Here is a 15481-nt window from a genome sequence, read left to right as displayed (position 1 = left end):
GGAATGCTCCAATTACTAGAGCCTTAATTGAGTTCAATAGAATATCTAAATTTTGTGAGATAGATTTTTCTTGGTCGAAAGATGGCTTTATGAATATTTTAAATACTTTTTATAAGTAAGGTAATTTATATTATTATACATTGTTAACTACTTTACACTTTTATAATTAGCCTATAAGATTCTTTTTTAATTGGCTTAAATAAATAAATAAATAATAGTGTTATTTTCCGAAAACTTTCGGAGTGTGTCCAAATCTCTAAAAAGGGCATCAACTTGCCGATAGGTAATCACCTAAAATTTACCAAAAACCACGGGATTTTAGTTATAACTTTTCAAATGTGTGAATTAAAAATTTGCTAAATTGTTATTATTATATCAAAATCAAAGTTATATTAAAGAATCCTTCCTAATAAATTTATGTTGTTTGGTAAAAGATCTGATTGCTGCCCCAATACTAGAATAAGCTATTGTGCTTTTGGTATAGCCAATGAAGACCTCTACTGTAAGTCTGCTACAAAGGCGGCCTAAAACTATGCAACGGTTTTGTAACTTATATCATCATGAACAAAGTACGAACATCCACTCACACCTGGGCAATATAGATAACAGCTAAAGAAAATTTTAGCATTTTAAGGAAGGGCGTTTTGAATTTTTTACCGAGCTCCAGAATCGAGATCTAACAAACGTCAAAACTAAAAATTAAAACAAGTAAGAAAGGCTAAGTTCGGATGTAACCGAACATTACATACTCAGCTGAGAGCTTAGCTGCGTTGGTTTCTTAGGGTTTCGTAGATGGTTTATAAGTGCTTTTTAATGCCATATCACATACGATTGGGAAATATCGACGATTTTCCTTCATCCTTTGTCGAATACGGGAGAATCATCATGTAGGAAAATGAGCCTAGGGTAACTCTGGAATATGTTTGTATGACATGGGTATCAAGTGAAAGGTATTAAAGAGTATTTTATAAGGGAGTGGGTCTTAGTTCTATAGGTGGACGCCTTTTCGAGATATCGCCATAAAGGTGGACCAGGGGTGACTCTACAATGTGTTTGTACGATATTGGTATCAAATGAAAGGTGCTAATGAGTATTTTAAAAGGGATTGGCCTTAGTTTTATACGTGGACGCCTTTTCGAGATATCTCTATAAAGGTGTGTTTGTACAATGTGGGTATCAAATTAAAGGTATTAAAGAGGGTTTTATAAGAGAGTGGCCCTTAGTTGTATATGTAAAGGCGCTTTCGAGATATCGATCAAAATGGACCAGGGTGACCCTGATTTATACCGCCGGGTACCGCTAATTTATGTATATATGTAATACCACGAACAGTATGCCTGCCATGATTCCAAGGGCTTTTGATTTCGCCCTGCAGAACTTTTTCATTTTATTCTACTTAATATGATAGGTGTCACACCCATTTTACAAAGTTTTTTCTAATATTATATTTTGCGTCAAAAAACCAACCCAATCACCATGTTTCATCCCTTTTTTCGTATTTGGTATAGAATTATTGCTATTTTTATTTAGGTTGACTTGACTGGCTGGACAGCACTTTTTTGTAATTGAAATTCATGTAACTCCCAGATAATCTACAAGCTTGAAACTTGGAATATAGTTCAGAACACGATGAGAATGCAATAATAAGAAAAAAATCGCCGTTAGGTGGCACAAGGATCGAGATATTCACAAAAATCGTATTTGTGGTCCGATTTGGCTCATATTTGGAACACATAATACATACAAGAATAGAAAGCGACCTATGAAAAAAATCGCCGATAGGTGGCGCAAGAATCGAGATATTCACAAAATCGGTTTTGTGGCCCGATTTGGCTCATATTTGGAACACGTAATACATACAAGAATAGAAAGCGACCTATGAAAAAAATCTTCGCTAGGTGGCACAAAGATCGAGATATTCAGAAAAATCGTATTTTTGGTCCGATTTGGCTCATATTTGGAACACATAATACATACCTTAATAGAAAGCGACCTATGAAAAAAAAAATAGCCGCTAGGTGGCGCAAGGATCGAGATATTCACAAAAATCGTATTTGTGGTCCGATTTGGTCCATAATACATACATACAGTCCGGTAGAAGTGACATCCAAATATTTTGGAGTTGGAGGAGGGACAAGCATAAGTGGCGCAGAGTCGAGTAAAGTCTTTGGAAGGATTATGTATTCTGGACTTAGATTGTAACAAATTGAGTCCTTGTAATAATGAGTCACTAAATAAACTAAATAGAATGAGAAATAATAGGCAATTAAATAAAGATTAAAAAATTGAAAATAAAATAATTAAAAAAAAAAAAAATTAAGTTAAACGGTTTTATTGAAAACAATACTTACATGAAGTAATAGTAATACTGAAGGTTAGAAAATAATTAGGTAGGTCTTAGGTACTAGTCATCAATCTAGAGCGTTGATCAAACAATTAAATATAGCGTTGGACGCGTCAAATTTCTATTGATGGTCATATATAAGACCAACTGAACCCTAATCAGGTTATGCTACGCCTCACATTTTTAGAAATTTCACGCGCCCAACACTTTCATTTAATTGTCTGATCAACGCCCTAGATTGACGAGGAGTGTGATGACTAGTACGTAGGACCTGCCTAATTATTTTCTAGCTTTTAGTATTATTATTACTTCATGTAAGTATTGTTTTCAATAAAACCGTTTAACTTAAAATTATTATTATTTTATTTTATTTGAACTAAGTTTATAATATATCGATTTTTGCTCAAGTTATCGTGTTAAAGGCCGAGCGGAAGGACAGACGGTCGAATGTGTATAAAAACTGGGCGTGGCTTCAACAGATTTCGCCCATTTTCACAGAAAACAGTTACCGTCATAGAATCTATTCCCCTACCAAATTTCATAAGGATTGGTAAATTTTTGTTCGACTTATGGTATTAAAAATATTCTAGATGAATTAAATAAAAAAGGGCGGAGCCACGCCCATTTGGAAATTTTCTTTTATTTTTGTATTTTGTTGCACCATATCATTACTGGAGTTGAATGTTGATATAATTTACTTATACACAGTAAAGATATTCAATTTTTTGTTAAAATTTGACTTAAGTTTTTTTTTTAAAGTGGGCGTGTTCGTCATCTGGTTTCGCTAACTTTTATTTAGCACACATATAGTAATAGGAGTAACGTTACTACCAAATTTTATCATGATATCTTCAACGACTGCCAAGTTACAGCTTGCAAAACTTTTAAATTACGTTCTTTTAAAAGTGGGCGGTTCCACGCCCATTGTCCAAAATTTTACTAGTTTTCTATACTGCGTCATACAGTCTATACTGCCACCTACCAAGCTTCATCACTTTAACCGTCTTTGCTAATGAATTATCGCACTTTCCCGGTTTTTCGAAATTTTCGATATCGAAAAAGTGGGCGTGGTTAAAGTCCGATTTTGTTCATTTTAAATAGCAATCTGAGGTATGTGCCCAGGAACTTACATACCGAATTTCATTAATATACCTAAAAATTTACAAGGTATCGTGCTTGCGGACGGACGGACGGACATGGCTAAATGAATTTCTTTTTTCGCCCAGATCATTTTATATATAGAAGTCTATATCTATCTCGATTAGTTTACGCCTTTACGGGGTACCGTTATGCGAACAAAATAAAATAATCTGTGAGCTCTGCTCAGCTGAGTATAAAAATATGTATGTATATTAGACTGGGTCGTTTTATTAACCGATATCGCACCATTGATTTTTCGATAGGTTTGGGCTCAGGAAAAAAAGTTCCACTACGCATACCCAAAAAAAAATAATTTTCGAGCCTGTAAAAAAAAATGACGAAAGGGTAAATTTTTCGACCAAAACACTCCCCAAAACCCAAAAAAATTTTTTTTTCCAAAAAAATGTTATCGCCAACGTTTTAACAACAGTTTTTTGAAGAAAAAAAATATTTTTGGGGTTTTGGGGAGTGTTTTGGTCGAAAAATTTACCCTTTCGTCATTGTTTTTTTGCAGGCTCGAAAATTATTTTTTTGGGTATGTGTAGTGGAACTTATTTTCCTGAGCCCAAATCCTATCGAAAAATCGATGGCGCGATATCGGTTAACATTCGTCCATAAAAATCTAACCAGGTTAATGTATATATTCAATGCACTAAGTTGTTTGAAATTTTGACTGAGAACTACATATATTAAATTTCAAGTTTCTCTAAAAATTAGGTATTCTGTATTTATAACTATCAAATACATAAAATTCTAAAAGATATGCATTTTTGTTATTGTTTACCTTAAAATTATTTTATTCGTACAAAAGTTGACTTATCCTAATATAAATAATTAGAATACTCAGTAAAATGTTTCATCATAAAAATTGTATCTTACAAAATATTAAAAAAAAGAAAACTGACATTTTAAACACAGATCCACTGAAAACCGTGACAACAACAACAGTAAATTTGTATCGATCCAAATGTTGAATAACAAGTTTGCTTAGGTAGCTAGTTGTGTTTAAATTAGAAACGCTACTGTTGAAAATTTTAAAATTTTCTATGCGCATAAGAAAATATTGAGTAACACATCAGGTGGCATTTCAGAGTGCACTGCAGTCTTTCAAGGGGGCGCAAGCCACTGAAGTACTACGCATTATCATTGGCCATCACTTTGCTAATCCACGGCACAAATTTTTGTATATTCGTATAAACACCGGGCAAATGCTCACGACCGCAACCAATACCCCACGAAACTAAACCGATTAGAGTCTTACGTCCTTCCAGAGATAGTGTGAGGGGTCCACCGGAATCACCTTGGCATGAATCGCGCCCACCTTCCTTGTAGCCTGCACAAAGAAATACATCGTGTATGGCCTCACGACGCCCCGCTGCACGGAACCAACGCTGACAGCGATCATTGGAAAGCACTTCCACCTCCACTTCCTGCAAAAGAGAGCGCAATTTAAAAATTAATTTATTTTTATTTCAAACTTTTTATCTGAGCTCGTTTTTTTTATTACCTGCAGCACTGAAGGTACCGCACTTTGGCCATGCCGCGTACGTCCCCAACCAGCTACTGTGGCCATTTTGCCCACCAATTTTGTGGCTGGTGGTGGTAAGCAAACTGGTATTATGTGCTGCTTGTAAACAACATTTCTATCGAGCCTAATTAGCGCTAAATCGTTTTTGAAATCTGCTGGATTGTAATGTGGATGCACTTCTTTGCGTGCGATGCCATATTCCTCGTGATTTAGTCGCTCTTCCTGACCGCGTACATCCCATTCGCCTAACCGAATTTTCATATTTGAGTTTGCTGTACTGAAAATTTAGATGGAATGGGAGATGATGTTACATAAATCAAGCTTATATATATATGTACATTAGACTGGTTCGAAACAAATTTTTTAAAGGCCGACCTACACATTTATGTTGAGATAATCTCGGGAAAATATTTTACATTTTTTGTGTCCTTGTAAAAATAGCAGAAACTCTTTTTTTTATTTTATTTGGTTTGGTTAGGTTAGGTTAAGTTGGGTGGTAGCTTCCCTGATAGGGGAAGCCCACTTGGACAACATGAAGGTCCGTTGTGATACCACATATAATAAACTAAAATAACGGTGACGTGTCGCTTCCCAAGGCAGTCGGTTCTATGTACCGGAGCGACTCGGGATTTTTCCAGACCAAGGACTGCCATTTCAGTGTAACCCCATTTAATTTGTTGCGTCCCTCCCACAAATTGTCATCCTCCCAGCAGCTCCTTGCAGCGGGACTGCTCCATATTCTCTTGCTCCGGGAAGGTATCGAATCCAATCCGGGTCCGTCTCCTGACCCCGGTCCTGAGAAATGGTTTTACTGCATCTGCCGGAAAAGAATATTTTTAGGACGGTCATACTCTGTTCAGTGTGTCTCGTGAAAGGGATGGTTGCATCGGACAGGTTCTTCTGGGCTTGATCCCAAAACCCGACGTCCACGTAACTTTTATAAATCTTTTGTGGCTCCTTGCTGTTCACGTCCAAGGGCGTCCCGTAGTCTACGCCTGAGCGCAGAACTCGTAAACTGCGTCAACTGGCAGCCGATGGTAACATTGGCCTCCGACCACCTGTCTATACTTATTTCGTTCGAGCGTACCGCAGACATCATCTTTACAGAAAAGCGCACTTTCATAAACTTTAAAAAAGGAAAGTGGGACGAATACAAATCTTTTACATACAACCATTTTGCTGCCCTCCCTATCCCGACTGATGCCCGTCAAGGGGAGCGCGCTTTCCGCAAGGTCATTGAATACGCCTCGGCACGTTTCATTCCCGCCGGGAGAATTCCCGAAATTCGGCCCACTTCCAGGCGGAGGCCGCAAATTTAGCGAGAGAACGTGACCTTATAAGACAGATCGACCCAGGCGACCCCCAAATAAGGGATATAATTATAAATGGCAAAGTTTGGATGTGAAGATGTTTGGATGTTTGGATGTTTGTCCAGACGTTTGTCTTTGTGACTCAATCACGCAAGAACGGCTGGACGGATTTGGATAAAATTTGGCACACATATAGCCAATAGTCCAGAAGGATCTACTAGCTATATATTTTTCAAAAGGGGGGAGGTCCCTGCCCCCCACGAACAGTTATAATTTAATTATTATAATTTTTAGTCTTTGCGACTGAATCACGTCAGAACGGCTACACGGATTTTGATGAAATTTGGGACACAGACAGTAGTCTACTAGCGAAATTTTTTTCGAACATGGAAAGAGGGGTGGGGGTCCCACGACCCTTCGAGAAATTATTTTTCATAATTTTTACACATTATAACTTTACGTATACTGTCCTTCACCAATATCACAGACTCAAGGGGTCAAATAAGTCGAGGGCTTACAAAGTAAGCAGTGACACCCTCCGGCCCCACCTTTATCTCCCGCTCTGGTGTAAAATCTATAAATTGTTATAATTCAGTATAAATTTTCTCCTAAATCAATAGTTTTTGGTATCTGGCACATACAGTTTATAATTAGCTTCACCTTATTTGTAATCCCGTAAGGGTCATATCGAGACCCTTCCGGGATCATTTCTGGATGGTTTTCGGGATCGGTTCGGGATCCCGCCGGGGTAATTTCGGGACTATTTCGGGTTCATTTTGGGACCCTTCCGGGATCATTTCTATATAGTTTTCGTGATCCGACGGAGATCCCGTCGGGGTTATTTTGGGACATTTTCGGGACTATTCCGGAATCATTTCGGGACTATTTCGCGATCATTTGGGCACCCTTCCGGCATCATTTCTGGATGATTTTCGGGATCCGTCCGGAATCCCGTCGGGGTACTTTCGAGATCATTTGCGTACCTTCGAGAGATAAATTCTTGATGATTTCCGGGATCATTACGGGACTTTTTCGGGGTTATTTTGGGACCCTTTAGGCATCATTTCTGGATGGTCTTCGGGATTTGTCCGGCATCCCGTCGGGGTCATTTCGGGACTTTTTCGCTACTAATACGGGATCATTTGGGGACCCTTTCGGCATAATTTCTGGATGGTTTTCGGGATCCGTCCGGGATCTCGTCGGGGTAATTTGGGGACTTTTTCGGGATCATTTGGGGGCTCTTCCGGCATCATATCTGGATGGTTTTCGGGATCCGTCCGGGATCTCGACGGGGTCATTTGGGGACTTTTTCGGGATCATTTGGGGGCTCTTCCGGCATCATTTCTGGATGGTGTTCGGGATCCGTCCGGGATCCCGTCAGGGTCATTTCGGGACTTTTTCGCGACTAATACGGGATCATTTGGGAACCCTTTCGGCATCATTTCTGGATGGTTTTCGGGATCCGTCCGGGATCTCGTCGGGGTCATTTGGGGACTTTTTCGGGATCATTTGGGGGCTCTTCCGGCATCATATCTGGATGGTTTTCGGGATCCATCCGGGATCTCGACGGGGTCATTTGGGGACTTTTGCGGGATCATTTGGGGGCTTTTCCGGCATCATTTCTCGATGGTTTTAGGGATCCGTCCGGGATCCCGTCGGGGTCATTTCGGGACTTTTTCGGGATCATTTGGGGTCCCTTCCGGCATCATTTCTGGATGGTTTTTGGGAATCGTCCGGCATCCCGTCGGGGTCATTTCGGGACTTTTTATCGACTAATACGGGATAATTTGCGGGCCCTTTCGGTACTATTTCTGGATAGTTTTCGGGATCCGTTCGGGATCCCGTCAGGGTCTTTTCGGAACCTTTCCGGCATCATTTCTGGATAGTTTTCGGGATCCTTTCGGGGTCCCATCAGGGTAATTTCGGGACTTTTTCGGCAACATTTAAGATCGGTTTTCAGGAATCGTCCGGGAACCCGTCAGGGTAATTTCTGGACTTTTCCGAGACTATTTCGGAATCGTTTTGGGACCTTCCCAAGATCATTTCTGGATGGACTTCGGGATCAGCCAGGGATGCCGTCAGGGTCATTTTGGGACTATTAGATGATCATTTGTGGACCTTTCCGGCATCACTTCTGAATGGTTTTCGGTATCCGTTCAGGATCCCGTCGGGACTTTTTCGGGATCATTTGGGGTCCCTTCCGGCATCATTTCTGGATGGTTTTTGGGATTCGTCCGGTATACCGTCGTGGTCATTTTGGGACTTTTTCTCGACTAATACGGGATCATTTGTGGGCCCTTTCGGCATCATTTCTAAATAGTTGTCGGGATCCGTTCGGTATCACATTAGGGTATTTTCGGAACTATTAGGAGATCATTTGTGGACCTTTCCGGCATCATTTCTGGATAATTTTCGGGATCCTTTCGGGGTCCCGTCAGGGTCATTTCGGGACATTTTCGGGATCGTTTAAGGATGGCTTTCAGGATTCGTCCGGGAACCCGTCAGGGTAATTTCTGGACTTTTCCGAGACTATTTCGGGATCATTTTGGGACCTTCCCACGAGCATTTCTGGATGGATTTCGGGATCAGTCAGGGATGCCGTCAGGGTAATTTTGGGATTATGAGGTGATCATTTGAGGACCTTTCCGGCATCACTTCTGGATGGTTTTCGGTATCCGTTCAGGATACCGTCGGAATCATTGCGGGACTTTTTCGGGATCAATTGGGGTCCCTCCCATGATCATTTCTGGATGGATTTCGGGAACTGTCCGGGATCCCGTCAGGGTCATTTTGGGATGCGTTCGAGATCCCGTCAGGGTCATTTCGGGACTTCTACGGGACCATATCGGGATCTTTTCTGGATGGTTTACGGGATCCGTCCAGGATCCCTTAAGGGTCATTTTGGGATTATTAGGTGATCATTTGAGGACCTTTCCGGCATCACTTCTGGATGATTTTCGGTATCCGTTCGGGATCCCGTCGAATCATTGCGGGACTTTTTCGGAATCATTTGGGATCCCTTCCGGCATCATTTCTGGATGGTTTTCGGTATCCGTCCGGGATCTCGTCGGGGTCATTTTGGGACTATTTCGGGATCATTTGGGGTACCTACCGGCATCATTTCTGGATGATTTTCGGTATCCGTTCGGGATCCCGTCGGAATCAATGCGGGACTTTTTCGGAATCATTTGGGATCCCTTCCGGCATCATTTCTGGATGGTTTTCGGGATTTGTCCGGGATCCCGTCGGGGTTATTTCGGGATCATTTGGTGATCCTCTAGGGGTCGTTTCGTGACTTTTTCTGTATTATTTTGGGATCATTTGGGGACCCTTCCGGCATAATTTCTTGATGGTTTGCCGGATCCATCAGGTTCATTTCGGGACCATTTTGGGATCATTTGGGGAACCTGTCGAGATCATTTCTGGATCCGTCCGGGATGCCGTAGGGGCCATTTCGGGATTTTTTGTTACTTTTCCGTGATAGTTTTTGGACCCTTCCGGGATCATTTCTGGATCTGTGCGGGATCCCATCTGGGTCATTTCCGGACTATTTCGGGATCATTTTGGGATCCTTCCGGAATCATTTCTGTATGGTGTTTGCGATGCGTCGTGGATCCCCTCGGAGCCATTTCGGAACTTCTTCTGGAGTATGTGGGGATAATTTAGGGACCCTTCCTGGATATTTTCTGGATGGTTTTTGAGATCCGCCCGGGAGCCCGTCAGGGCCATTTCGGAACCTTTTCGGGATAATTTTGGAACACCTTCAGGGATCATTTCTGTGTGGTTCTCTGGATACGTCTAGAATCGTGTCGTTGTCATTTCGGGTTTTTTTGGGACTATTCCGGGAACTTTTGGAGACCCTTTCGGGACATTTCTGGATGGTTTTCAGGATCCGTCCGCGATAGCGTTGGGGTCATTTCGTAACTTTTTCTGGATAATTTCGGGATCATTTGGGATCCTATCAGGTTATTAGCTCAGTTAGTTTTTTTTTTTTACTCAATTACAAAAATAAAATGCATTAGACAGAAAACAAAATTTTAAACAGATAACTTGATAAGCAGGCTAACGCGAATAACCCATATATTTTAATTTCTCCTTGCGGACGGGGCCGCGGTTAAAGGCTAGTAAGGGATATAAATCAACGCATCAGATTGCTTGTGGATGAACACAGGCGGGCGAAATGGGAGGAGCACCTAAGAGGTTGTAACCTCTCTGCCAGTTTGGGTAAACTTTGGTCAACCGTAAAGTCCCTATCGAATCCGCCTAAGCACAATGACAAAGTTTCCAACGCCTTCGGCGATAATTTGCTGTCGGGTTCGAAAAAATTCGCGAGCGCTTTCTGCCGTCAATATGTAATGCTTTCTACGGTCGACAAAGATAGACGGAGGGCCAACAGACACGCACATAAACATAAATTCAGCACGTCACCAATTACCATCACCGCGAGAGAGGTTGAAGATGCCATTGGTTACGCTAAACCATCCAAAGCAGTGGGCCCAGACGGCATAGCCATGCCGATACTTAAAAGCCTAGGGACAGAGGGTTTCAAATACTTAGCACATGTCTTCAACCTGTCTCTTTCCACCTTTGTCATACCCGAAAAAAGGAAAATGGCCAAGGTGGTCCCGCTACTAAAGCCTGGGAAACCAGCTAACATAGGAGATTCGTATCGTCCGATATCTCTCCTATCGCCAGTAGCAAAGACGCTTGAAGCCATTTTGCTCCCCTACTTCCAAGCAAATTAGCAGCTAGCCTGTCATCAGCATGGCTTCAGAAAACTCCATAGCACCAACACCGCGCTAAATACCATCAGCACCCAGATAAATTGCGGTTTAAATCAAAACCCCCACCATAGAACAGTACTCGTAGCGCTAGACTTATCAAAAGCTTTTGATACGGTCAACCATGGCACGTCACTGCAAGACCTGGAACGGTCTCCTTTCCCCATGTCTTAAAAGGTGGACCGCAAATTATCTGGGTGGTCGGCAGGCATCGGTGAAATTCAGAAACGAAACATCAAAACTAAGAAGAATTAAACAAGGGATGCCACAGGGTGGTGTCCTAACCCCACTTTTGTTTAATTTCTACATATCTAAGCTACCTTCACCACAAGAAGGAGTCACTATTATTTCATACGCCGATGACTGCACAATAATGGCCACAGGCCCAGGCCCAGAGATCGATGAGTTCTTCAACAGAATAAACGGCTACCTCTCTGATCTCTCCAGTTTTTTTGCCTCGCGAAACCTGGGAATATCACCGATTAAATCTTCCGCGACCTTATTTACAACATGGACGTCCCAAATGTTGACCATTTTGAACATCCACGTCGATGGCACTACGCTAGCGACTGTCCTACACCCCAAAATCTTGGGTGTGACGTTTGATCAGGATCTACATTTTGGTGAGCACGTAGCCGCAATTGTTCAGAAAATCCAGAGCCGTAATAAAATCCTAAAATCCCTTGCTGGCAGTACCTGGGGAAAAGATAAAGAAACGCTCATTACTAGATACAAAGCAATTGGCCAGCCGTTTACGTGCTACGTGTCCCCTATATGGTCGCCAAGCCTAAAAACTACCCACTGGAAGAAGCTACAGGCCTGCCAAAATACTGCTGTCAGAATCGCCACGGGCTGTCTTCTTATGTCCCCAGAACACCATCTACATAATGAGGCGAGAATACTCCCCATCATGGAGAGAAATGAGATGCTAACCAAACAGTTCCTGTTGTATACCCAGAAACCTGGGCATCCAAACAGACATCTGATTGATGAGCCAACACCGCCTAGGGGCTTATGGAGTCATCTCCGTAAACATTTTGAGGAAATACGGCACCTGAGATCCCACCGTATTTCCTCAAAATCGTATGAAGCAAAAAAACACAAGCAGGTCCTTGGTGAACTCCACAAACAGGCGTCGGACTTTACGCCGGGAATTGCCCGGTGAATCCAGTACTCAAAGAAAAGTACCCAAAACTTGTGGAAGAGGAACGCATACTCCCCAGAGAAACGCGTGTCACTCTTGCTCAACTTCGTTCTGGATACTGTAACAGGTTAAACTCTTACCTATCCAGAATCAACCACGACATACAAAATGTATGCCCCGCTTGCAATGTGTCCCCACATCTCTTTAATTGTAATGTGGAAGCAACGCGTCTAACACCCCTTTCATTATGGTCCACCCCTGTTGAAACAGCAAGTTTCCTTGGACTCCCGTTGGAGGATATTGATGACAATTTGTGATCGGTCGCGGCTGTTAGGTGGGGCGAAGCACTGCTACAACAACAACAACAAAAACAACAACAACAACGGTGACGTAGATATAACTACTTAGAGAATCGTTGGGTAGCAACGATAAAGTTTCGAATGATCCAGATCTCAACCTTGGATAGCTCCTCGGGAAATCCAAGTGAGTCGCGACCGAAATACTTTCGCCTAGTTCTGGCAAAAGCTGGGCAATCAAGCACAAACTGATGATTCCACCTCATTATCCTCCATACAGCTGCAGCAGGATGGAGTTTCCAATATATTGAGATGTATCGCATGGATACCCATGGGACAGTGCCCTGTCAAAACCCCAATTACCATTGATAGGTGAGCCTTAGTGAACCCAATTATATCAGCAGACCTCCTGCCATCCACTTTCGGCCAGAAAGATCTTGCTACCCTGCAAGACGTAGTGCCCGCCCAACGTTTGCTGAGCTGACTCGAGGCCCAGCTATGGAAGAGCAATCCACAAGTGGCTAGCGGAATCCCGAAATCCCTACAGCCATCTTCATCCGGTTCAGTTGTACCGATTCGGGCTAAGAGATCCGCTTGACAGTTACCCGGAATATCAAAATGGCCCGGGACCCAGATAATCTTAATTGTAAAATAATTCGATGCAATCGCAAGTGAGGTCAGGCACTCCCAGACCACCCTCGATCGCACTGAAGTTGAGCTCAAGGCCTTTATAGCCGCTTGGCTATCAGAGTAGATGTTAGTTTGACATTTGTTTTCCATTCTTAATGTTCTTTTGATCTCAGAATTTGGTTTCATTTAGTTTTGCCTGCTGAACCAGGTATAGCCCCTTAAAGTATGCTTCTGGGTTTGTCGAACCATGAAAACAACTATGCGAAAACAAATGAGTTTAAAAAGACAATGGAATGAAGTATAGAGCTTCTGAGGTCCAAATAGTGACGTTTATATTCAAAAAAACTGGAATGTATAACAAAGATAAAAGAATCCAACATTTTTCTGGAGAAGTGAAGATATGCACTTTTCTGAAGAATGAAGGGTATTTCGACAAGACAAGACCAGGGGGAGTAGGAGTCGCAGGCTGCAGTTGAGAACTACGACAGTATGCTGACAAGGAAGATTTATAGCACCACAAGTTAACAAGTGTTTGCTTAAACATAAACCCATACAATACTACCATCGTTCCCTTTATAAGCAAGAGGAACTTTGCAGATATTAGACCACTAGATCTGCATGCACAGTCACACTCCAACCAAAGTAAATTACTTTTTAGCCAAGAAAGTAATAACAGTAAGAGGTAGATTTGAGATCACAAGTGTTTGATTAAACATAAAACTATAGAAAACCACCATCATTCCTTTTATTAGCAGGAGAAATTTTGCAGGTATTAGACCACGATCCACGCACACATCCATACTAGAACTGAAGTAAAGAACCTTGGAATAGAAAAAGCTAGAATAGTATTCAGGTGTATCTCAACAAAGTTCTGGGTTTGCAGTCCCTGTGCGATGAAATGGATAGATACCATGATTGCAAGGCACCTGCTAGTGTACGGAATGGGGGACTCTTCCCCAAGAGCAGCTCTATCAGTAATGCCACCAAATGCGATATAGGTGTCGCTAGAACTAACAACCCCACACATAATAATACAGCAGACTTCTAAGAGTACCCTGCTAAATATAATAAATGAAGGCTTTTGAAGACGTAAAAGACAAGTCCGATATTTCGAGGAATTGAGAAAAAAGCTCACACTTTCCTAATTCCCTAGAGGTATCATTAACCAATTAGTAAAATTTGAAATAACTTTTCAGCGCCTCAAGAGCATACAGGTTGCACCAAAGGCATACCTGGTATGTTACTCCGATAAGTCCAAAATATTAAAAAGCATCTGATCGGATTTTTGAATACATTTGTTTCCTTAGAAAACTTTTCCCATGCATTTCAAGCAGTCCAGTCAAAGAATCGCAATACTAAGCGAAAGTCAATGACTTCACGATATATTAAATCTTCACTGTACCTAAAATGTATGAAAAGCTACTTGTCTGGGCTAGGGTAAGGCATATAGTCTAACTAGGTTCGGTTCCAGCTTAGGCTAGATATTTAACCAGCATCGGAGATAATAAACTGTATTTCATTGACTTCTTACCGCGGCAATATTATTATCAGAGGCAATATTATTATTGGTTCTTTGCTTGTAGAAGATCTGCCACACTAAAAACTTTCATAGTTTCTTGGCAGGATACAGCACAAATGTCGTCAAGGTTATTACTACGTTTATTGTTCTTTGGTCTCTTGATTTCAGCACAATACTTTCTTACTTAATTTGCATTTAACCGTTTAAACGGTTGTGGCCGTTCAACAAGGTCCACCAGTCGCTTCTTCTCTATGAAAACTGGCGCCAATTCGTAACATCAAGGAAATGTAAATCGCTTTACTGATAAGACTACTTTTTTAGAGGGAGCATTGCCTTTCGTTCGCATAACATGACAGGACCTAGCCATAAAGCTCGAATGTTCAGTGGTTACCCAGTGGATACTTGGCCGCAAGCAACCAGAAGTAGTGATCTGCTTGGACTGCATGCAAAAGATCTCCTTGGCCATTCCTTGTTGAATTGCGGTCTGAAGCTTTCCCCACTTACGTGGACTTCAACACACGCCCCACCTTCCAGGAAAAACGTGTTCAAAAAAGCTGCGCAAATGTAGACCCGAGTAGTCCCAAAATGTGTCCCTGTGTGAAGTTCTATAATGTTCTCCCTCATAATGTCAACCTAAAACAAAATATTAATATATCTCAATGGATTCGTAAATTGAAAGGAGGCCAGAGAAGATTATGGAAATAGTTCGAGAGATAGAGGTAGGAGCAGAAAAAATTGTGGGATGAGACGAAGAAGGCGAGCAAGAGAAAAAGTTTCATAGAAATAGAG

General features: G+C 41.7%; 1 protein-coding gene across 4 annotated transcripts in view; it reads right to left on the bottom strand.

The window, feature by feature from the left end:
* Window positions 1-4202: 4202 nt before the first annotated feature.
* LOC137244759 (trypsin) overlaps window positions 4203-15481 on the bottom strand; it is a 75893-nt gene continuing 64614 nt past the window's right edge. For 2 of the 4 annotated variants that reach the window (XM_067774228.1, XM_067774226.1), the window contains exons 6-7: window positions 4992-5289; window positions 4209-4914 (exon numbers count right to left, since the gene is read on the bottom strand). In XM_067774228.1, coding sequence (XP_067630329.1) covers window positions 4618-4914; window positions 4992-5289 — 595 coding nt within the window. In that variant the 3' untranslated portion in view covers window positions 4209-4617. Of the gene's footprint in view, window positions 4915-4991; window positions 5290-15481 lie in introns of all 4 variants that reach the window. The other 2 variants (XM_067774230.1, XM_067774229.1) reach the window with 2 other exon arrangements.

The sequence above is a fragment of the Eurosta solidaginis genome, chromosome 3, assembly GCF_040869045.1.
Source record: "Eurosta solidaginis isolate ZX-2024a chromosome 3, ASM4086904v1, whole genome shotgun sequence".
Lineage (NCBI taxonomy): Eukaryota > Metazoa > Arthropoda > Insecta > Diptera > Tephritidae > Eurosta > Eurosta solidaginis.
Note: the sequence above shows the minus strand (reverse complement) of the source record. Positions and strands in the feature narration are given on the sequence as shown.